The sequence below is a fragment of the Falco punctatus genome, assembly GCF_963210335.1.
Source record: "Falco punctatus genome assembly, chromosome: 9".
NCBI classification, from domain to species: Eukaryota; Metazoa; Chordata; class Aves; order Falconiformes; family Falconidae; genus Falco; species Falco punctatus.
In genome coordinates, this window is record NC_137589.1 from 11,306,137 (window position 1) to 11,330,263 (window position 24,127).

Genomic DNA, 24,127 nt, shown 5'->3' on the forward strand with positions numbered 1-24,127 from the left:
ATTGTTATTGTGTACCTGGAGCACTCCGGTCCTAACACACATGCTGGACACCCTATTTGTGCATATTTAGGGGCCACATTTGGAGTTCTGGCAGGGTTGTATTGGGATGTACCTAATGGTCATGTTCTCAAATTAAGTACAATACTTCCTGATGGCAAAAAAGGACTTGGTCAGTGGAAGAGTGTATGAATTGCTGCTGTCACTGCTAGTTCTTTTCAAGCAGTTTTTAACAATAAGCCCTCAATATTATGAGAGGAATTTGAACACCAAAAGCTTGTCTACCCCTTCAAGAGTCATGGCTTTATGAAAGTGAGGCAGTGGGCCATCTGAGTACTCATCTCACTTTCTGACAGACTTAGGTTGGTATTCCTAATTAATCAAAAGCAGCAACCATCATGTTCATAAAGGAGACACTCCTACCAAAGATTTTACATTCATTGATTATAAATGGATTGCATTAAGTTGGAGACATGGTTCAGTGTAACGAAGTTCAACTGACCATGGCAACTCCTTGGACCTTTTTTTTTTTTCTTTTTTTTTTTTTTTTCTTCTTCTTCCTTGGCCACTGAAAAAAGAAAAGGGTGATAGCCTCTCCTTTTGTATGTGTCTCATTCACTTTAGAGATATGGTCATTGAACTTTGGGTCATTAGAGTTTTTCTCTGGTTATTTTCAAGTTGTGCGTTTGTTGGATTGTTGGTGTGTTGGGTTTTTTTGTCACGTGTCCATGTTATAAGTTTTATCTTTCTCTAGAATAGGGTCTTCCCATAATACTGAAATGTGGAGATGGTTAGTTTGTAATATACTTGTTTCATCCTCTTGTGTTGCACGATTATACTTTTTCTATAAAGCATCATCCAGAGTCCAGGATTCATTTAATGCCGTGAAGTTCCAGGCAGGTTAGTAATCATAGCTACTTGGAAAATGTGGTGTCTGTACTGTTGTAAACTGACTGAGAACCTTAGAGCATACCTCTAGGCAGCATATCTGCTGAAGGTTGTTATTTTTGAAAGTCTGATTATGGGTATCTACTGAGAAGAGTAAGGGCTGATGTTACAAACTCTTCTGTAATCCTTTCAGTGTTTGTGTTTTGACAATGAGTAGTCAGGGAACTCTACAAAGAAAAGTATGTTAACCAAGATGATGAAAATAAGATATAGAAAAGAATAATGTCTTTTAGCAAATAACGTGTTAAGTGTGAAAAACTGGATTTATACTCAAGTCAGTCGTCATTTCCTCTCCCATCTTTACTACTTGAATTTGTAGTACTTCAGGGACAGAGGTTTGTCCTTTCCTGTGCATTCACAAAGTACCTAGATGCTTCAAGTTTATTCATCTTTCAATAGTTTTCTCTGTCTTTCTCCCTTGCTGCAATTTTAATGTACCACTTTTTGCTTCCTGTTTTGTGTTATGCTGGTGCAATAAATATACACACCCCCACAGATTTCTATGCTTTTTAGTATGGAACAAGAATATCCAATTGAAATGGAAAAGCATCAGATACCTGTCAACCTGAGTATCTTCAGCTGAGGAAAAACCACTACCAATACCCTGCCTTTCTCTTGACTTGCATTTCAAAGAAGCGTATCTGGAGTTTTTCTATGATGGACAGAGACCTGAAGGAATTGAAGCCTGTGGTTTTGGGGACCAGAAAGAAGCTCCCCCTTTAAAGAGAACACAGATGAAAAATGCCAGTCATTTCAGTCATCATTTTTAAGAGATGTTTCCGGAAGGCAAAGAAATTACTAGCAGGAATAGATGTGATAGTTTGATCCTGGCTGAATTTTAGTCAGGAAGCTTGCATGTGGAGGTTCAAGTTGGTGGTAACAACGCAGTGCTCTGGTTTCTTATTTTAAGAGTCACTCTTACCAGGCCCACATACTAATGTTTTTCAGAGTTGTCAAAACACCATTTCTAGCCTTGTGTGATGCTGTAGCAGTGTTGTGGAAGAAATTCAGGTTAGCTCTAAGTCATAAGCACTGTTAGTTTTAGGATGTTGGCCAGATTACTTTGTGCTGAAGAGCAGCTCTATTCCACCCATATGTGGATTTGTTGTCCTTCACTCCCATAACATTTTAAGGAGTGGTGGTGGCGGCGCAAAACGGTTGCTGTGGTGTCAGTCCCGAAGGTTGTTCACGCTCGAGTTTAATTTCTAATTTGGCAGTCTTGTACTTTTGTACAAGTGGACCAGTACAAGACTTTATTGTGATACTGTTTCTTTGCTGTTGTCTCTGTTTATTTGGAAGTCTGGTGGTTTTGTGCAGGGGCTGCCAGTGGAAGTCCTCAGGCTGTTTGAAAAGCCGTTGTGTAGACTGGCACATACGGAGCTGCTTCTGACCTGCTGTGTGATGAGATTTGTTTCATTACAGTTTTTAGTTAAAGGGGCTAAAACAGAGGGCTAATACTTTCCTCTCTCTCTGGAATATTGAGGCCTTACTGTTTTGGCAGTGAATAAACTGAATTGTAGTGAATTAGAAATCTGTGAATTGCATTAAGGTAGTAAACCCTACATAATCTTAATATGCATGCTTCTGAGCTCTGCTCAGTGGGGCAAGATCTGTGTGACCAAGGACAAGTATAATTGCTCACTAGTACAATCTTCTTTTACCTAGGAATCCTTTATTAAGATGAATACAGGTCAGATTTCCATTCCTTGATTTTCTGGCTGTAATGTTATAGTGTAGGTGAAATCCTAGGCTGTTGTTTGTTCACTGTGAGAGTTTATTCATATATATTAAACAACAAAAAAAGGATATTAACTTTTCTATTGGTTCTCTAACTTTGCTAAGTCTGTGAGATGTTGTGTCCTTCCATATAACTCACTTTTAAATCCTTTTTCCCTCAGGATATTAAGCAAGAAACTTTCTGAGAGAAAATTAATGAACTTACTAATTCCTTTTCACAGACTAAGGGACTGTAAAAGGGGTATCGGTGATGACTTGGAGACTAACTGAGCAAATCCCTTGTTTAGGAGAACTGTTCTGCCACTATGCATTTGCAAAATACTCTAGGAGTTGTGTGTACCAGGCAGATTTTAAATTAGCTATAGATTTTTCATTCTTCCTATCTGGTCCAGTAAAAAGATAATTTGCCTTATAACATGTGTTACAACAGCAGCTGGCTCCACACCACCAACTTGGTTTTGGAACAGTTTTTTGAGGTTTTGACACTTTATTTTCTTCTACATTGGGATGATTTTTGCTTCATTTTTATGTTTCCACAACCAGAGCTGTACTGGGGGGTCATCTCTGGGATTGAAACCTTGCCATTATGGTTAGAAGACTGTGCATACGTATCCAGCTAGACTGGTAAAGCTGATTTAGGAACGGACAGATGCACACATCTGTTACGCCTGCTATCTTCTGAGAGTAGGTTTTGAATGAAGAGTTCATCCGTGTACATCAAAGACTTCAATACTGGAGTCGGTGCAATGAGAATGCCTCACTTTCATACTTAGACGTAACCCCAGCCGCCCTTTCTTAATGAAATGTTTATTGGTATTTAAAGATTCTGAAATATTTAAGCTTTCACAGAACTTTTTTTAGTTGAAACCATTCTGATAATCTCTAATTATTTCCATCCATGTGTGACAGCATGTACAGCACAAAAGGAAAGCTAGATCCTGCTTTCTACATTTAGTGCGTTTATTGCTCAAGGGGAAGATTTAAAAGCAGGCATAAGATTCGGTTGTTTGTACTTTATCTCTGTCAGGCTCAGAGAACTCATATATTTGACTTCAGAATTCAAACAGCACTGTAATAAGTAATATTAGTGAAATATTCAATACTATGCCACTTTTTAATTACCTATTGTGATATAAATCCTGCTGTTCTTTTTCATTTTATAATGGAGATCAAGGAACTTCTTCACTGCTGAGATTAATTTTTGGTGTCAATTCTTTTCTTAGGTACTCTGAGTATTTAAGAGTTTGCTTCCTATAATTTTCATTAGTAGTTGGTGGGTTGTTTTTGGTTTGGTTTTTTTTCTTTTTGCCTCGTGATATTCTCATCAAGAGAATGAAGCAGACAGGTCCTGCAGCTCAGCTGTATAAAAAATGACCGTAGTCTTTGCTTAGGCATATTGGAGGATCATTCCAGCTGACCTTTGGAGGTACTCTGGAAGATAGAGAACTCGAGCATGCTTCTTCCTTGTAATACCTTCCTGAAATGAAATAGTCTTTTAAATCATTGAGAGAAGAATTGTCTATTCTTAAATAGATATCTGAAGAGCAATAAAACAATCCAGTAGCTGCTTTGTTCAAAGAAAAGGGCTGGTGCATTATGTTTATGGTATTATAAAACTGTTTGGAAATTAAAAAAATTGTATTGGTATTATTTTTTCTAAAGAAAACATGTGAAATGATTGAAAATACCTGAACCTCTGACTCCGTGGGGCATATAAGAGCCTGTAAAATGCATTGTAAATCCACAAAAAGATTTGTTGCCGATACACATGAACTTAAAAAGAGCAAAGGCAAAGGAAGTATGTGCAAGTATTTATGAAGCTCAGAACTGCTTGTTTTCTTCTGAGATTGTGGATTTTGTTCATCTTGTTCCACTCTGGTGATGACAATATATCATTAGACGTAAAAAGTTAGGAGATGAGGGTTTTTTCTTTTAGAATAATTTTTTACAACACTTGTATGATAAAGAAGTGTGTAAACACAGAAACATATCCTTGTGTGTGATTTTGGTTATTGAATGTTTAGCAAAGACCACGGAATATCTTTGCTCACAAGAAGATCAGGTATTGTTAGTGGTATGAGCTATTATGTTAAAATATAAAGCTGCAAATACAGTGATATATCAGTCACAGAGAACTGGCTTTGTATTCAACCTGCTGTTGAATTAAAGAAAGAGAACTTGTTCGTAATGGAGAATAGGCCACAGTAAGTCTAGAAGGTTATGAATTTCTTGGAGGCAAACATCATGGAAGTCTGGATCTTGGTTGGATTTTCAGAATTTCTACCTGTCCAGCCCCTGTAGTCTTTAAGCCACAAAGGGATCCTTCTAGCAGAATAGTTTCTGCCTATTGCAGATTACAATATTATTTTTGTAGTTAAATTCTGGGATCTCACTTTATTAAACCAGGGTGTAGTCTGGTTCTTTTAATTTTAGTTTGTAACACTATTAGCTCTTCCTTTCTCTCTCTTTTTTTTTTTTTTTTTTAAATGCAGATCCGACTTTAAGATGACTTTGTATATCAACCACCTGCATCTTCCTGCAGCTTATTTTTTTTCTAAATAGACAATTTAGTCCCTGTTCTACATACTGAATGTAGTGTCGCTCCTAGAGAATGCAAATATTGTCCATCTTGTTCTATGATGGATTTTGTTTCCAGAAAATAAGTTTTAAGGCAGCATTCCTGTAATGGAATAATAACAGCTAAAGAAATATTGGTCTCTGAATTTTTCCATAAAATCATATGAAACGAGGCTGAAACAGAAAGTAAGAACATGCAGTAAATGACAGTCTCAAGGACCTAGTCTTCAGTTTAGCTGAGCTGAACTTTTTGTATAGCCTTGGGGTCTGTGGGAAGGGCCTGGAGTGAAATTGGGGCAGTTTACATTCCTGTGTAGCCTAGAGAAGTCTCAAGGTTGTTATAGTGCTCTGCTGGCTTTTTATTGGCCCAAAGGCACCTGGATATATGCATCTTTTCTCTAAATAAGCCACCTGATCTATAGCATTCTGCCGATGCCTTGTAGCTTGTTCTTAAACTGATGTTTACTTGTTTTCGTGAGCTGCTGTATGGACTGTACAGAGCAATGGAACCTATGGAATGGGGAGTCCTTTGAAAACTAAGCTGGCTGCATACAACCCTGTGGCTTCCGAAGAGCTATACTGGTGATAAGTTAGGCCTGTATTTCCCTATTTTCACACATGCCGCAAAATACTCCCTTGTACTTACTGGGCTTTTTTCATGGAAGATGCAGTGTCTGATCCCATTTCTTCTGCAGCCTACAAAGCTTTTCGATATTACACATGCTAGCTAATCCCATAGATTTTACTAGAGTTGACTCTACAGCATAAAGTTAAGTGCTTGCCTCAGTCTATATTTCTATTAACAGCTGGGCCAACAAAGGGAGACTGCTGGTGACAAATCTGCAAGCAAATCCAATAAATTTTAGTGTGGAATAGAAAGCTGCTTTGGTTTTGTTTCTTTAATGGTTACGGTTATAAGGATTATTACTTCATATGATCAAAGTAAAGACTAAATAAAATTATCAGCACAAGTACTGCATTACCCCAGTGCCTTCTGGCAGTTATGTTTAAGTGCTAACTTCTTTGTGTTATTTAGTGACATCTCCACTTGGGAGCAGTCTATCTCACTCTTGAGTAAGTTTATCTTGAGTAAGTTTATAGACTCATAGTAAATAAGCCAGCAGAGACTATTTGATCATCTTGATCATAACAGGACATTAAAACTTCACCCAGTTATCCATGTAGCATTTGTTCATAAGGCCGGATATAACAGACCTACAACCTTTCTGAATTCAATAGGAGAAAATGGAGTGGCTTCACGGGGCTGCTGGAGCACTCTGGCACTCAGAATTGATGGTTAATGTAGTTTGCAAAGAACTGTTTGTGGTGCCAGTAGAGAAAAAGTAGAAACGTCCTGCAAACCTGGGCCTTCAACTTCACGTTAGTGTATGACCGGTCTCACTGTGAGACTAATGATTATCAGTATAATTTAATCAAAGCAGCTCCTTGTATCTGTAAGGTATAACCCACTGGATGACTCAGTTGAAACTCCCAATAGTATTAATGTAAAAAATCCCTTTTGTAGTAAATAAATCACATTTCACCGGTCAAATCAGAGGGACTGGGTCTTCCTCCATAGTCGAGGCTGAGCCAGATACGCTCAAGGGCAGCGTAAGCCCAGTTTCTTTGGAAGTGCCAGCCTTGTGGCTAGCACGGAGAGCTGGGCTACAGCTGTGCAGACTATCATCAGAATGTGTGCTGGCCTGGCCTGGACATGGGAGCTGTGAGGAGAGAACTGGAAAAAGGCTAGGGAAAGGCCCAGTCGGTTTCTTTGTAGATTGGAGCAGAACAATTAGTTAAGGCTTCTGGAGTTGATGGCAGTGTGGGTGGACGAGACCTCTGAGCTACTTAGTAGGGCAAGTGGTCTGTGGAAAAGATAGGACTCTGTAGGATGGCATCTACCAGTGGGGAGTATGGTAAGTGAGCCTTGGTATGAGACATCGGAATCCTGAAAATATCACAGGAGCTGAACTGGCAATGTACTAACAAAGTTCAGGGAGCTCTGGTTATTCCAGCTCTAATGGAAGGGGACCTCTAGGTAGCTGCAGCTGCCTGTGAGTGACTTCAACCGGAGGCTGTAACCATTACGGGCGTGACTGTGCCCATGACTGGGGTACACTTTGGTAACTGAAGTGCAGCAGCTGACTGAGCTCTACCCCAAATTTCTGAGGACAGCTGACAGCAGTTTGTCATGCAGTACTTTGCAGAGAATGGAAGAGACCTGAATTACTGATGATTCATACAGGTAGCAGTGAGAGAGTAGATAAAGGTGGATCATTAGTAGCATGCTGTCTCCTGCCCAGACTCCACACTCAGTGCCCAATGGTAAGAAAAAGAGGGACTTGAATTCTAAGGTGGGCACATGAAAATGATCTTGTTTGGCAATTGGAGATAATCTTATTTTTGGAAAACTCAGAATTATCTTCCTGAGGGCACATAGGTGGCTTAAGATGACTTAATAAAAGGAAAGAAAGGCCTGGAGCAGCAGCCATAACCTGCTTCAATCCACTCTTACTCAAGAATGGCTAGAAAATTTGGCCAACATAAGGTAGGTATCTCTTTGCATGAACTAGCTTGTAGCTTCCAAAGCAAGAGTTTCTGTAGGAAGAAATTTCTCAGTCACCTGCCTACTTTAGTCATTTTGTGGCCCTATTGTATAATGTCTTTAATATAATAAAGTCTATTACCCCTGCATGTTTAGTTTTTGAGGAATGTAGAGGGGCTTGTCTTCCTGTTGGGAGAAGGGACAGGTGCGATGCTACAGGGGCAGTGCAGTTGTATGTTGCAGTGAGATGAGTAGGGATGAATTTACTTGAGCTGGTCCTCTTTCTCAGGAGTTACCTACTGGCAGTAAGTAGAGTCTTAATGCAGGAAGCAGCAGTAGAAATCTAAAATGCAGATGTTTAGAAGAAAGGAGAAAATAAACAAAAGCATGAAGAACGGCACTGCCTGGAAAAGAATGAGGAGGTGACTGTCATGACTGAGGATATGACGAGAAAATGAGGAGACATAGAGCTGCCTTAACTTCAAAATTCCAACATAACGGATTGACTGGGACACATCCGTATTATGAAACTTGTATGTGTCATAATTTTGCCAGCACCTTTGAAGAATGTATTTTCTGTCAGGTGAATGGAGCACAGACATGAATGACAAAACTGCTAATGCTTGTGTCGTGAAAATGAATCTGTGGGCTTAATCCAGCTTTTGTGATTTGAAACTGCGAAGATGATTAGAGTTAAAAAAAAAAAAAAAAAATAGTTTCAACAATGCCCTGAGCTGTTCTTTGTCCCACAGTATATGACAGGAGTGGAGAAGGTCTTAAAAAAAAAAACCTATGAAGTAAAAAAGAAGGATTTTCAGAATACTTTAGGTATTGTTTTTTAAACCTTTTGAACAGCACCTCAGTGTTAAGACTTGGCAAGTGCCGAATATGACCTGCACAGAAAGTTAGGGGTCTCTTGCAACAGAGGTTTTGTCACCTTAGGAGGTAGGTGGCAAGTGAAGCTGAAAGGGCTTTGAAGAAGAGTATCTCATGCCAAAAGTGTTTGTGGATTTTTCTACCTGACCCTTGAAAACCAAAGAAAAGTCTGTCTTCTTATGGTGAATGAACTATTAAAAATGAAACAGAACAAACCCACAAAAAAACCCACCAGAAACAAAACCCAAAACAGAAATCATCAAAAGCTTGGTGGTGCAATTCAGAATGGCAACTAGCTTTGGCTAGATTGTTGATCGGGTCTTGCAAGTAAGAATCCAATAGTCAAAAAAAATCCTATATAGTCTGCATGCAGAATATGCTCTGCCTTTTGTAAATCTGTAAGATTTTATTGCCAATAAAGATGATAAGAATACGAAGTGGCTTAAATGGGCAAAATGCTATGCCCTGAAAGGAAATCACTTGCATGATGCCACTAAAGCAAGACATTTTGTATATAAAGCTGATGAGTCATTTAAATGATTAAAAATTTTCCTATCAGTAGCCTTCAATTACACAAGTAATCAATTTAGCTGCCATAATGCAGAGTCTAATATGATGTGAAGCTGATATGATACTACTGCTGCATTATACATAATGCAGCTAAATTGTACCAGGGAGTATATTAAAGAAAATTAGCTCTCACATGATACATTTTGATGCACTTAACGGTTAGATGGAAAAAGGTGAATTTACCAAGCATCTTCATAAGTTAATATATATCTGAGAGAAAAAAACTCACATAATTTAGAGCGTGATATCTCTTGGGTAGCTTATTGGAATGAATTTCATTGAAAATGTACCAAATGCTGGAATAATTTCATGTAGCAATTGGGTCATGGAATCCAAAGGTCTCGTGGGCCTTGCAGATACACAAAGCGAATAATTCATGTAAAGGAGAATATTGAATTTGTGCTTGAAGATATGTATCCTGTTGTACTGCAGACAGCTGGGTCTTGGAGAGGTGTGTGTGAGGGGCAGGGGAGGAAGAGCAGGCTATACCAGTATTCTTTAGGAAGCTGCCTGTACCTGGAGTTTTGTCCTAGGTTAACAGTTCATTGTAAGGATCCGGTAGATCAATAAAAATGAAAGGTGTTAGAGTCATAAGGAAAGCCTGTCACTCAGAAGTTAAAAGGCAACCAGTTCTGCTTTAGAGAGTTGTGGATGGCCTCCTTCAGCTGTGGAGACTTCTGCTGAGGAACAGATGGACTGATGTGTTTTGTACAGCACAAAGCTGAACTGCAGTGTGCAGTGTAAGCACACACTGCATTTAATACAGTGAAGTATAGCGTCAGGATCTGACAGGAGCAAGGAAGTGTAAATAGGCGAGCAGGGGGCAGTGCATCCTGCATATCTTCTTGAACTGAGAAGTTCCATGGAGACTGTTGCCGGCAGGCCTTTTAACCTATGTTAAGGAGAGATCTCTGCAGACGCTTAGTGAGTTGTAATTGCTTCCTCAGTAGAGCCTGCTACCTGCCAACCAAGTACACCCCATTTGTAGCTGAGTGTTCAACCTGATGATCCTGATTACTATTTTGTAAATAAGATATACACCAATTGAATTAGAGAGCGCAATCCAAGTGAGAGGGTGGCGGAGGATGGAGAGCTCTGTTTCAGTTACCTGCAGCATGTTGGAAGTGTTTTGCTGCCTTTTTCTGCTCCTCGCCTGGGAAGTTTCTCTCTGCAGTGCTTGGCTTACAGGACAGTAGCCGTTGCTTGCAAGCCTATGAGCCATGTTTTGTCAGATGAACTCTCTTAAGGAAGCTTGGCTTCTTTTCTGTGTGGTTTACTTTACTAATTTTCACTCTGAATTATTTTAATGGTGGATGTTTCATTCTCCATTTGAAAAATTATAATGGGACTTGCCAGCTCTTTAATGTATCTTGCTTTTGTGAGTGTATTAATAGCGATAAACATCAAGTACATAATTTTCTAGTTTGGGTTGCATTACTATAGAGGCATTAAAATTAAAACAAGTCTAAGCAAAACTGACAAACTTGTTTTATCCTCAGACCTTTGTAACATAGGTCAGAATTTCAAGTATCTACTATCAACTCGAAGAAAAATCGCAGTGCTGCCCTTTTTACCCAGCTCCCCAAATCTCTGATAAATTGTGCTGAACCATGAAGGCATTACAGGCTCCAATGTAATCGTGTGTACAACAGCTGTAGCTGTAGCACAGAACACAAAGTGATAGACCTAAAGTAATCTTGCTGGGTATGATTGCCATGCTGCCAGGCAAAAATAATCACTGATATGACTTCTTCTGAAGGGCAAGTAGTGTTGCACAGTACAGAATTAACCTTGGGAGAGTGGAGTAATGACAGGTTGTTCTATTGTCTGCAGCCCTGGACTTTCAATACTACTTTCTCTGGGTTAGTTCCAATCCCCTTTCTTTCCGTACTGTCAGCGTTATCTATATTTGGGATCGTCTTAATTTCTGTGAGGGGCTGAGGAGTAACAGATTTGAAATTGGGGAAAAAACCCACAAACCAAAACCCAGCTATCTGATGAATCTCCTGCCACTATAAATCATCATTACACCATTAAAATCCCAAGTTACATCACTTCGCTTACAGCTATGTGACTGACAGTATGATAAGACATCTTTTCTCATTAATTGGTCTGTAGCTCTTCTGCTGCTTTTCATTTCTTTCACATAGGTTTTAATTTATCTATTTAGTTCCTATTTTTCTATACAGACCTCAAGGTTTTTTTCCTTTTTTTTTTTTTTTTTTTTTTTTATTATTATTTATTATGACAGTGCCTTGTAGAAATACTATTCTTCAACCAGTACAGAGAAGACGAGAAACACACAAAGCCAGTCCATGCTCCAAAACATTATATAGTCTGATTTCCTGATACTAGCTCCCTATGGAAAAGGAAGGTCTGGAAAAACATACCCTCATTCTTGCCCTGCGTGATGCTTTTTTAATGGAATAGCAGCTCCAGGGAAATGATCGTTCTGGTCCAGCTGCAGGTCGTGCTGTGGAGGAGCTCATTTTAGCCCTTAGAGGGAGCCACAGACTTGACTATGGAAGCGGAGGAAAAGCAGGCAGGTTTTTGTGATAGAGGAGGTGGGGAGGGGATGGTTCTCAATTGCTTTTGTTTTTTCTAGTTCTTAATTGACAGCAATGTGTAAATCAGACACAAGACTGGTTTGTTGTGTGAGCGCCCTACTGCATTCACTTTTCTAGTGACAGATTTGTAGGGTTCAGAAGGCCTCAAACCAATGTTAATTTTACCTTCCCCATTTCACGTGGTCAGCTCCCTCCTGCAGCATTCAGTTCCAGATTCCACTGTTCTTCTTTTGCTGCTGACACAGCAGGACTTGAAAAATTCAGATACTGTACACTGCTTCCTCTTAAAAAATAAAAAATATTTTAAAAATTGATTAAGGCTGCAGAGTTCAGCCTGGAAAACATATGATTGCCATCTTTTCTCTTTTTTTGTTTGTTTGTTTCTTAATCGTATCCCTTTCTTGAAGGAGAGAGGTGCATTACCCCCCAGTCTTTCCCTGCAATGGTAGGTTATAGCAGAATATTTTTGTGTAAATGATAGGGATGAAGTAGGTTATATGTCTGTGTCGTAAAATCCAAATGAAAATGCTGTTCTGCTGTCTCAGCATTCATTAGCATTGCCAGTGAGCTATTCAGTTCAGGGAATGGGAGATGCACATGCGTGGAAGAAAATGGATGAGGAGATTTGCAGGCCTTGGACAATTAAGCACTTCCCCTTTTCCTAAAAATGAGATTAAAATGTTCTTCTGTGCCTTTTCCCTTCCCTCCCTTCCCCAGCAGATGAATTCTAGTGGCAGCACTGAGGAGTGCTTAGCCAGAAAGATGCTATGCCAGAGATGGGACAGAATGTGTCGAGTTCCAGAAGATACTGTTAAAGATTAAAGGAAACCCCAAACTTAAATTTTAAACAGCTCTGAGCTCCTTGCAGAGACTGCTGCTAATTAGAGCATCAAGTTGTGTGGCAGTTCTTTTAAGGTAATGGCTGCCAACAAAAACCTGCATTAGTAGTAATCTTTTATTTTGTGTATAGGCTGTAGAGGTGTCGTGTCTTTCTGTAATGATTTTAGCTTAGTTTGGACTGTTGAACTCGGGGTAACCAAGATAGAAAAGCAGTGAAGAGGTCACTGTCCTTCTAAACTATTCAAAATACTTGTGGGAAATGCTGGGAAGAGGGTGAACAGCCACAGTCAGGAAACAGTCACCCCTACTTCAGATTTCCCTGCTCAGAGTCATTAATTCATCCATAACTTAATCAGGTCTGGGAAAGGAGGGGAAGAAAGGAAATTTTTATTTCACGCTAGAAAGTCTTAATTTGTGTTTTCTCCTGTTGGTCAGCTTTCTGGCTCTGGGTTGTCTGGAACCATGGCAAAGCCCATCCATTCCAAAATATGAGCTAATCCTAGAAGTAGCAAGAGTTTTTAAAGTAGGTGTTTCTTCAAGGTTGCCTTTTGAGTTTTGGACCTCACAGATTTTTCCAAATTTCTGAGAAATCAGGAGAGTTGATAATTTCTTCATGATAATTCAGACTATTTGTTTGGAATATTTATGGAAAGGTGAACTGTAATGAGAATTGGTGTCTACTAGGTTAAAAATCCAGTCTTGGATTTGCATGGATACTGCTGAGAACACTTCATGTTCACCGACATAGCCAAGAGGGAAGCAGCCTTTTTATGCCTTTAACAGGACTGTCTTCAGTGACTAGAAAAATTGTTTTCTGGTAGACGGGCATTTCTTCTTCCTCTGACAGGATAGGTTTAGAATTGGAATTTCTGTTTTTGAGTATGCAAAGAAATTTGTGACCATTTTTTTTAAATTTTTTTTTTACTTTAACTGTGCGGACTGAGTGTTTTCTTTGGTTTTTTGATAGTCAGATATCTCTCTCATACCAGAATATGCTAAATTTTACCTGAGGTCATTCTAGACATCATCGTTCTTCGAGGAAGCTAGTGTCTAGCTTTCCCATGGTGAAGAGGATGAGCAAGAAGCAGAGCTGCACAGATGCCTGGCTCTCACGGGTCATCCTGACACCCCTGTGAGTTCTGGGAATGGGCTGTGAAAACAGTCTACATTTAAAAAGCACTAAAGGCCAGATGTGAGGATGGCATTAACATCTAAAGTGATGTCTCCCACAGGAAGACAAGCAGTGTGGAAGAGAACATTTTTGCACACGTGTTCTTTCATTCCGGATAAAGGGTTACAGCTAATCAGGAAGGCTCTGACGTTTGGGCCACCAGCTGAGGGAAGTGGCCTCTCGGGAAGCTTCATCACAGTGGGCAGGAAAGCAAGAGGAGAGGGTTCAAAATAAACTGAGCTGGAAAAAGCACGAGCAGGAGAATTTCCCTGCTGTCGTTTTCCCCATGATGGCTTTTACAAGGGGACAGATGACTATATCTTATGCAGTCAGATTTTTTTAGTCCTTGCAGTGCTTGTTTGGGGTCATTCTGCCTGTATCAGAGAGGTTGTTTAATTGTTTTCTGATGGTTCTTCAAGAGTATTTCTTCACAGAGGAGAAATGTGATTACGAAAGGATTTGTGGCAGATGCAGAAGAGATTTGAGGGTCTGGAATGGTGGTTAGTGACTACACTTTGTTGTCTGAATTATTTATTGCTCCTTAGCACTTCTAGTCTGGTAAGCATATATGGAAGGTGGACCTGCTGTGTAATTCTTTTACCTCCTGCAAGGTGCTCAGCATTAGATGGGTTGGGTGTTGCTAGCTCCTGATAAAGCCGAGAGGCTAGGCCTAGTTTGGGCCAAATACTTCATTGGCCTAAAATATTCAAAGCTTGTATTTCTGGGAACACCATCCACCATTAGTCTTTTCTGTTAAGTGGAATGTTGGATGGTTTCTCAAGCATGTCAAGTATTTACTTACATGACTGAGGTTGTCTACCTTTAGGATCTGCAGCTAGGTAACCATCTCTCTCCCTCCATTTACTCCATTCCCAAATTGTTGTCAAATCAAGTGTTAATTTGTAAGGGAAAGGAAGGGACTGCTGAAAACATTTGATTCTTCCCATTGGTCCTGTTGAATTTTCCACCCCATAAAGAAATGTAAGACTTAAACTTAGCAACCAGTGAAGGCAAAGGGAGGGAGTTGATGGAAAACTGCCACCCATGTAAGAGCTCGAAGACCCAATGCTCTGAGGCAGAGTATTTTTATGTTGGACAAGAAATTAAAGGCAGACTTGGTGATGTATTTTTCTACTTCTTTTGGGTTTTGGCTTATGTCAGATAGAGTATTTATTTATCTTCCTAATTTCCCCTTTGTGTGTCTGCAATTTTTATTTTGGGGTTGCTACGATCCAAAGAAGAAAAGCTACAACAGAGGAAGTTAATCACACTCATTGCTGTGATTAGAAGATAACACTTCCATATGTGACTTTAAAAAAAAAAAAAAAAAAAAGCACAAAAATTCTCATACAGATTAATTCTACTTGATCATTTGGTTACCGTTCTCAAATATGTTTGGTGAATAACCTTCAGGCAGTGGGTTCTTCGTGACGTATTCATTTCATTTCCTTGATTTCACTATTTTTGTTCTGTGTTTGCTCATTGAGTGTTACCAGTAGTTGCCTGAAAATTTGTTTGTATGCTGTCTTGTATCTATCCTGAGCTACTTCTGCAGCTAAATGCAGTTCAGAAATGGTGGTTCTTATCATGCTTAAATGCACATAATCCTTGATGAAGAGTTTGTTCTTTGCACTGTGATAGCTTCTGATCAGGATTTGATTTCTGTTCTGTGAAGTCAAGTAAAATAAAATAAGAAAGATGACAAATGGGTAGAACAGCAAAAGTGCTTGCCCTGAAGCCTTTGTGAAGGCGAGTCTTTTTCAATTAGTGCCAGAATGTGGAGCCACAGCTCTAATATAATTGAATAAAAGCAGAGAAACAAAGGCCAACCCCCCTGGCTCTCCCCATTCTATACCCGACCAAGTAAAATAGAAGAAAGAAGTAGTACCAAAGTCCTCCTTATCAGAGTTTTTTTCCTTGCCAAACAGTATTTCTTAAAAAAAAAAGTAAAAAAAAAAAAAGTAAGTATTTTATTTTAGGAGAGAAAGTCTGCACATAAGAGAGAACCTGAATTGCAGAGTAGCTTGGATGTGAACCAAACACTCTAAAGTCCAAACGTGATGGGTTCCGAAATTGTTTCAGCTGAAGGCGTCGTTCAAGTATAATCTTTGGATTCATGCTTCTAGGTTATACAGTGTCTTCTCTTGAAATTTAGTTTACATCAGCATCAGATGTGTTTTCTGCCTAAATTAAGATGTTAGTATTTTGGATACCTCAGAAGAATGTTACATGAATAGATGCATTAACAGTACAGTTTTTGAATATAAAGATCATGGGAGTCATATGAGAGTTTGGCAGATACCTATCTAGAAAGCAGGTTTCTTCTAAGGAAATACAGATCTGCTTTCAAGCTTCATTCTTGTGTAAACGTCACGCAGTGGGATGCAGCTCAGCCTGCAAACATGATCTGGGTTTATTACGACTCCGAGTGGCCACATCTTGGTTCTCCTTAGAAGATGGCCCCCTCCCCACGAAGTGCCACCGCTCTCTGCAGGGGCCGGACCCCTGCCCAGTGAAAGCTGGCTCTGGAATAAAGAGAGTTTGTTTTTTGGTGTCTTGTGGTGTTTGGTTTGGTTTCGTTTTTTACATGATTAAGTGCCTGTTGTCCCTGGTGCTGAAATAGTATTATCTTACTGATTTTGGTAAAACTCTGTTACATTGTGAAACCCCACGATTTGCTTGAAAAGCAACATTATAACTTTCTGCAGTCACTAAGTGGAAAATTAATTAACAGCAGGACTTGCACAGTCCGCGTGAACTCCTGAGAACTTACTCTTGTTTAATTAATATTAATTTACTATTTATAAAGTGATAAAAACATTCTTGTGGCTTATGTTACAACTGCTTTTAATTCTGGAGGCATTTTAATCAGTTTGCATGACAATTTTTGTCAACACCAGGTAAATAGGACCTTTAATATGACCTACCCTGTTGAGACTAGATAACGGGCTAGACTGGGAAATAATATGCAAACTCGTTTCTCCCCTCTTATCAGAAGAGATCCGTTCCCAAAGTGACATAGATATTGTTGGTGTAGGTGATACCTTTAACCGTGACATCACTTTAAACCCCAGGGCAGCACTTACACCCTTGGGAGTGTATTGCTGCTGAAGGGAATGACTTGAGCTGAAAGTCTGAGACTTTACATTGGATATCCTTCTTCTCAGGGGAGCAAAGCTGATGGGTTTTTTCAATAATCTCTTATTTTTACCGACTTGCACTCAGGAGCACTGAAGCGACTTTTTTTTTTTTTCTCCTGGTCTTCAATTTTTTTCCCTTATCCTTGTTTGTTCCTCCCCCTTCCTTTCACTTGACACCTGTCCCTACCTTTGGAGGATGAGATAAGCAGAGGACTCTGTCCTTGTAAGAGACGAGGAGCAGAATATGCCTGCACAAAGAGGGCCAGAGCAAGACTCAAACCTCTCCTGGGCAGGCACAGGCAGGTGTGGGAGAGCTCCTTTGCTGCAGGTTGCTTTCTGGAGTGCTGTTGGTGGAGTTTGGTCACTGTAGCGAGTGTAAGTGGAAGCAGGTTCATCTCTTTTTTTGTTGTTGTTTTTTGAGTCATCATGCTGCAGCAAATTTTGCGTGATATGTATATTGACCCTGAGCTCCTGGCAGAGCTGAATGAAGAACAAAAGCAAATCTTGTTCTATAAAATGAGAGAAGAGCAGCTGAGGCGCTGGAAGGAGAGGGAAGAAAAAGCACAAATGGAGGAGGCTGTGCTGAGAAAGACAGCGAGGCGGAACCAGAGTAAGATTTGTGTCTTTCTTCTATACTTAAATGGCTGGGGATGGTGGGCTTGCGACTGGCTGTGGTGCAGCATGTGTCTGGAAAAGATTACAAGAAAGAGTGCCAGCTGTCCCCATAGGCAAAAAGTCTGGGGCAGCAAACCCACCGTGTTCCTGCCCCTTGTCTCTTGAGGCTGGTTCTTCATCTAGGGGAACAGTTTAGTGTGGGAGAAAGGGGAATTGTTTTGAAGTGCCCCTTTCAGTCAGGAGTCACTGCTCCTGTTCTCTCAGTGGTGACAGATGCACCATGACCAAGTTTCCATCCACTCCTAAGGCTTTTTTCTTCACCTACCATCCCCACCCCTCACCCTCAATCAGGCAAAAGGCAGTCTTGCCTGTGCTGTTGAGGTTTCTTGACTTGGCATTAAATGTTTCCAGGTGGCTGGAGTAGGAGATAAATTCATGAATTTGGGCTTGTTGTGAAGGGCTGTTTGTGAGTAAGCCATACCATATGAGACTAAATTTCCAACTGTACTAGTAAACAGTCTCCAGAAGTTTATGTCTAGAGAATAGGATAATAGCGGGGCAAACATGTAAAAAAGAACCCCAGCAACCAAAAGCAAAAAACAGAAATATGTTTTCATGCAATATGTAGTTAAACTATGGAGCTCCTTCCACAGCTGTTACAGATGCTAAATGTGTGTGTTGCCTTGAAAAGCAAATAAGCAAAATCACGGAAGAAAACATTGAAAAAGAACTTCTCCAAGTCATTTCCAAGTATGTGGTCTGGGGTCCAAGTTGTTTGGAATAAAAAGAAATACTTATTTCCTTGCTCTCTGCTCTGAACAAGTGGCTTTTAACTCTTTCCCCATTTACTGGACGAAGTTGTTAGGCTGATGCAAGATAGAAAACATTTTTGCCTTGGAAATAAATGTAGTTGCAGTGATTCCTCACTCAACAAGGAAGTGTCACAGAGACATGTCAAACACTCCTTTCCCTGTAAAATGCCAAAGATCTTATCCTATCTTTAAATTTATGAAAAGTTCAATATTTAAAATTTCTGATAATTTTGAGTAGCTGATTTTGAGACAGCACTCTAGTAGCTATGTGACTCTGCAGTCAGTGTTTAAAGTGTTGCTTATCTTAACATACCCATGGTAGAAAGCTTTGCTTGGAGCACCTCAATACAGATTATTAAATTCAATTGTCAGACTTCTGCAAATGTGTAGAGCCTCTGAACCCTACAAAGTGTCCATTAGATAGTTAGCAATTCAAAGCCTGTTGTTGAAGAAATGTGTTGCAAAGCAAAACTAGTTTCCAAGACTCACTTGAAGCACAGGCCGTTATGAAATGACTCTAGAGTAAGTCACGATGGTAACCTTAAAATAAAGGGGGAATGTTCAGAACACCCTAATCAGTTGTAATAGGAGTTTAAAATGTCCCTCCACAGATGGCAAGGTGGATGTCGGAAAGCCTCATTCTGTTTAATTTCTATTTCTTTCATGTTTGTGTTCTTGCTGTGAATGGTGCTCTCCTAGAAGGGTGGCGTCAAAATAGCTTCTCTCATACAGCACAAAAACCTTGTTCATTTTGATTGATTTGTAGCTGAGAAAAAATTAAAAATGCAGTTCAGCTCCACATACCAAAACAACATTATATCATTGCGATCCGTATTATGTGCGTTCTTTGAGGAAGACAGATGCAGAAAAATCTAACTGCAAAAATATTTATGTGATGATTTGTCACACTGTTGACACCTAGATTTCCATATATAAATTATACATTAAACCTGTTCAGCTTCCTACTACAGGAGACCATTTTCTGCGTAATTAATTTTCTGATTTATAAAGAAAAAAGCAAAAGGAGAGCAGCAGAGTAACCTGTAGATTATATTTGCCCTGACAAAAGCATTCACAAATATACATGGAGATAAATTTCATAATAGCGCAGTTCCATTTTAGCTTCTTAAATTGGCAGTTTAAGGTATTGCTTAGGTTTGACTTTTGCCCACTGTTAGAAACTTTCTACTTCCTTCACAACTATACTAAAGAGCTGATATCACCATTTATTTTTTTTTGTAGAGAGGACTATTGGAATTAGATGTGCAAGTCAGGCATTTGGTTCCACTAAAAATATATTTTGACTTCCATGAACTGATGTGGGCCAGAGTTGCAAGGTAATTTCCATCTTTAGGCATGCTGGTCATTAACTCTACAGATACTTGTAACTGATTTCTACTGCATAGTTCCATAATATGATGGTAAATGGTCTCATAGGGGAGCTAGTTTCCCATTTAAAATAAAAAAAGAAAAAAGGCAAAAAAGTCAACCAGAGATTACTGGTGTAAGGTAAGAATTACTGTGCAGTATTTTTGCCTGGATGATTCAAAGGGTCAGAGTAGGTGACTGTAATAATCCTTTCCTATCTTAAAATATGTGATTTATTTTTTTCCCCCTAAAAGACATTTGGCATCAACATTTTTTGGACCTTGAAGCTGCTTAGTTTTCAGTTTCCATTGATGTATAAGTGAATTTCCAAACATTCTCTCCCTGCTACACAGTATAGAACATGGAATATTTTTATTCCTGTTTAAAATTAGTGGCTACCAGAAAATTTAGAGCTACTGCAATTACATGTCCTATATTCCTTTCAAATTGAGGGATTTGAGCAGTTTCATCTGCAAGTTTCATTGACATTCTACTGCATGACACGGGTTTTATGTTCATGCTGGTTTGTTAAAGCCAAGAGTTTCTCTGGCTTTATAAAGATCTTTGTAGCCTGACGTAGTAAAACACAGAGGTGAGACTTTAATCTCTCTAATGTTGTGCTGAGTTTCTGAATTTTTCTAGTTGACAGAAAAATGTGTATGTTGTTTATGAATATAGCATTTGTAGAAAATAAAGTTTTTACTAATTTGATCAGAATTATACGTGTAGGACTACCTTTCAAATCCTTCTGTTTTCCTCATAGTTTGAATAGCTATATACGAGAACTTTGCCTCACCTCTTTAGGATGGGATAGGGTGAGATAGAACAAAAAAGAATTAATGACAACAGGCACTTCTCCAATTAAAAATGCTCCAAAAAGTGCTTGGGCTTGATGTGGAGTCCTATATTCCAACTGGTTCAAACCTCAGTCAGTTCAGGAGTTTACCTGCAATGCTATGTGTGACCCCAGCAGCGTAGAAGAAGAGGTGGATTTTTTGAAACAGAGCAGTGATTGTGAATCCGGGTTTGATTCTCTACAGTGACTTGAGGGATGAAGGGTTCTTGTGCCAGGTTTAGATGTGTTGTCTTACAGAAACCACAAGTGCAGAGCTGGGGAGGTAAAAAGTGGCGTATTCAGATCAGATTGGCCTTGTGCTACAGGTAAAATCATCAGCAGGTTTAGGGAATGCTCTTTTGAATTGTTTGGAAACTAACTAGGAAAGGACCAGTATCTGCAGTGATTTATACAGAACCACCACTGAATGCAGGTTGTCCATAAACATCCTATTCAGTGCAATGAAATTTGCTTCTCAGAAAACAAAACCAACGTAAGTTCCTGAGAGTGTTTAGCAAGTTAAATAGCTTAACAGTCTGTGTGTAATTAGTCTTATTCTTAATTTCTAAAGAAAATAGTATTAGTCACCTTCAGTAAATGCTAAATTGTGCTTTCCCATTTGGATTGTTTGGTTCCATGTGTCTTGAGGAAAGGTTAAAATTGAAATTTGTATCAGAATGAGTCAATGTTAAAAAATTGTTTCACTTTGCGGGTAAATGAGATGTTTTCAGATTATTTGACAGTGTTAATTTCCTTCTCTTTTTAGAAACACAGACTGATGTCTAAATGGGAACAATAGATAAATGTCACTTCAGAGTGAGATATTTCCTGTAGAAGATACTGAATAAACCCTTCCCAGACTTTTGCTGTTTGTACCTCGCCTACATTTGTACCTTACCTAAAAATACTAGTAGATTCTGAGCATTATTTGGGTCCTCCCAAAAGTGCAGTGTTTAGTGAACTTATTCAAGGTAAAAAAAAAAAGGTATTTTTTAGCTTTAATTAAATCATGACTGCTGGCTTGTACTGAAATGGCTTCACAAGTGAGTTGAACTCTTGCAGGTCCATCTCAGGTTCATTTACAAATTACTCCTGGAACTCAGGAACATATTTTCATTGTAATAAAATAAGATTGCATTTTCTTATTGTGCTAAAATCACTAAGGGAAGTCTCCTCAAAATTTCAAGATCCCCTTGGGATTTGCTGAGAGTTGACTGGCAGGAAGCTTTGCCATTTGCAAATAAACATGTTTACTTAATTAGGCAGGAGCCCTTTACCCAGTATAGCTGAGTTAGGAGTAAGCGAAGCACTGTGCCAATTTTGATTTTGATCCTGATGCAGTATCCAGAGCTGTCAGCATCCCCAAAATGAGATCTCAAAGACTGTTGAGCATTAGGTAGCTGAAGGACATCCACGCGGGAGGGAAGACAATGCTGGTCTGCTGCTGCTTATTTTGACATTACTCATGGGGAACTGCAGCTTGTGATGTTCAGGGAGGAGCTATTTGTAAACACTTATATTTACCTGTCCTTAACGAGAGTAGCTAGGAGAAAATTAGGTAGGCTTACCCATTGTGGCTAGAAAATAATTTCTTTATCTAAATGGCATTTGTGTTAGAAAATCATTAGAGAATAGATGAAGCTATTTGGAAACAAGTATTTCAAATATCACAAGTGGGTGGTTGGAGGATACATCAGTGTCACATGTGAAGGCCAGCGAGTGGGAGTGTGTTTCAGTGTGTGTGAAGTGTTAGTGGGTGTACAAGCAGTGACATTTTTTTCTATGTTTTTGAACTCAGAAATGAATTCTTCATTTATACTAGGGCCTCCACACACTCTGGTAATGCTTAGCTAAGATTTTATCTCCTACAGAGGTGTGCTCCTGGCAGTGGTCATTGTATCTTTCTCTGTATCACTGGGCATGGGTCTAAACAGAGACATCAGGCTTCAGTATTTCTGAAATTTCTGGCTGCACGTGGTCTGGAATTCTGTAAAGCCCTATCTTTTGTTTACTTTTTCAGTTGTATCTGAGTTGGAACAGGAAAACATCAGCAGGAACTTTAGAATAATTTTTATTAGGGGACCAAACCAACTGATTTGAAGTCATTGGAAAAGTTTTAATGTAACATTCGCGACGTGTATAGCAGCTTGTGATATGATGCGGTTTTGTTAGTGCTGTATTCCTTGGGGCCAGAACTCAGTGGCTCAGAGCTCGTGCTCAGTGTGGCTGCGCACCGAGGTACAGTTAAACAGCAGCTTCTCAGCTGTTCGCTTCTCTGAACCTGGGGCTAGAGAGAGACCTCCAACCGCCGCATGACCTAAATACGTACCCAATGGAACAAATCCAGAGGGACTTCTCTGCTTGCTTAGGATTAGCTGTAAGTCTCTGCTTTTTAGTCTTATATCCTGCCCTGCAGCTGACTTCTCTGTTTTGCAGAAAAGTGAAAGCAGAATATTGCTGGCTACCTGGGCCGTATTACACTGGAGGTTTCTCTTGCATGCGTGTGATCCTCATCGTTCCTGTTGTCTGAAGCATCTGGCATCAGCCGTTTGCTGAGAGAGGCTACTGGGTTAATTGAGCCACTGGCGTGGAGAGCATTCCCGTGTTTCTCCATGGCATTATGTTCCTCAGCCTGTCTGAACACAGTGGTGTTAGATGGGCTTTCTTGTACATACTGGTGCTCTGGTAATGATATGAGGTTGTGACTGTCTGCAAGCTCATGAATACTTGATACGGAAAGAGCAGTACTGTGGCTAAGGGGAGAAGAGGATTCGCCCAAGCTAATTCAGTATTTCCTTGTTGATTTTGCCAGCTTGTAGCGTAAATGACTAAAACATTCAAGGACAGAGGTACCAGGTTTTGATAGTAGGATGTGGAAGACATGAGAAAACTCCCTGTATTCAAGTCAGCAGTGGATTTAGCCAGATGCTGATGGTGGTTCAATAACCTCTAAGTCCGCTCATGTGCTGTGGTGCTAGAAAATCTCAATGCAGTGATATAGTTCTCCCTGCTTTTGTGGTCCTGTGTGCCTGATAAAAGGAGTCGGTGCAAACCTGCCATGCTGCATTAAGTAAGGGAGTCTGGTGCAGAAAGTGATCCATGGTTCTCTGTCCAGTCTTAGACAGAGAACCCTTTTCCTTCTGCTTTGAGTTTCCAGCAGACCCTGAAGTAGCCATGCAGACTTTTGTTTGTTCTCTAGCAGTGGGAAAACCTGGATGCTTTGTGACAGCTCTGTGTGAGAAACCAAGCCTTTTGGCTTTTACACTTTACGAGAGACAGTTGGGATCAGGAATCAGAAATTAATGTGCTATGTTCTTGACTTAATTTTTATAATGTAGGAAAAAAACAAAACAAATGAATGATACTGATGTGAATGATTTTACAACCTTGGAGCTAATCTTATGTGTATCTGCATTTTTATACTGCTTATAGTGAAAGTCATTAAAATGGACAGACGAGGGACTACATCTAGATTGTAGACGGAGTTAGAACAATATCTTTAAGAATGAGTTCTGAACGTTAACTCCCT

The 24,127-nt window shown here is 39.6% G+C and overlaps 1 protein-coding gene across 2 annotated transcripts in view; it reads left to right on the plus strand.

Moving 5' to 3' along the window:
- Positions 1-24,127, plus strand: part of SH2D4B (SH2 domain containing 4B) — a 111,785-nt gene that overhangs the window by 27,494 nt on the left and 60,164 nt on the right. Inside the window, exon 3 of one of the 2 annotated variants that reach the window (XM_080400918.1) lies at positions 17,390-17,578. In XM_080400918.1, coding sequence (XP_080257044.1) covers positions 17,395-17,578 — 184 coding nt within the window. In that variant the 5' untranslated portion in view covers positions 17,390-17,394. Of the gene's footprint in view, positions 1-3,986; positions 17,579-24,127 lie in introns of those variants that run through there. The other variant, XM_080400917.1, reaches the window with a different exon arrangement.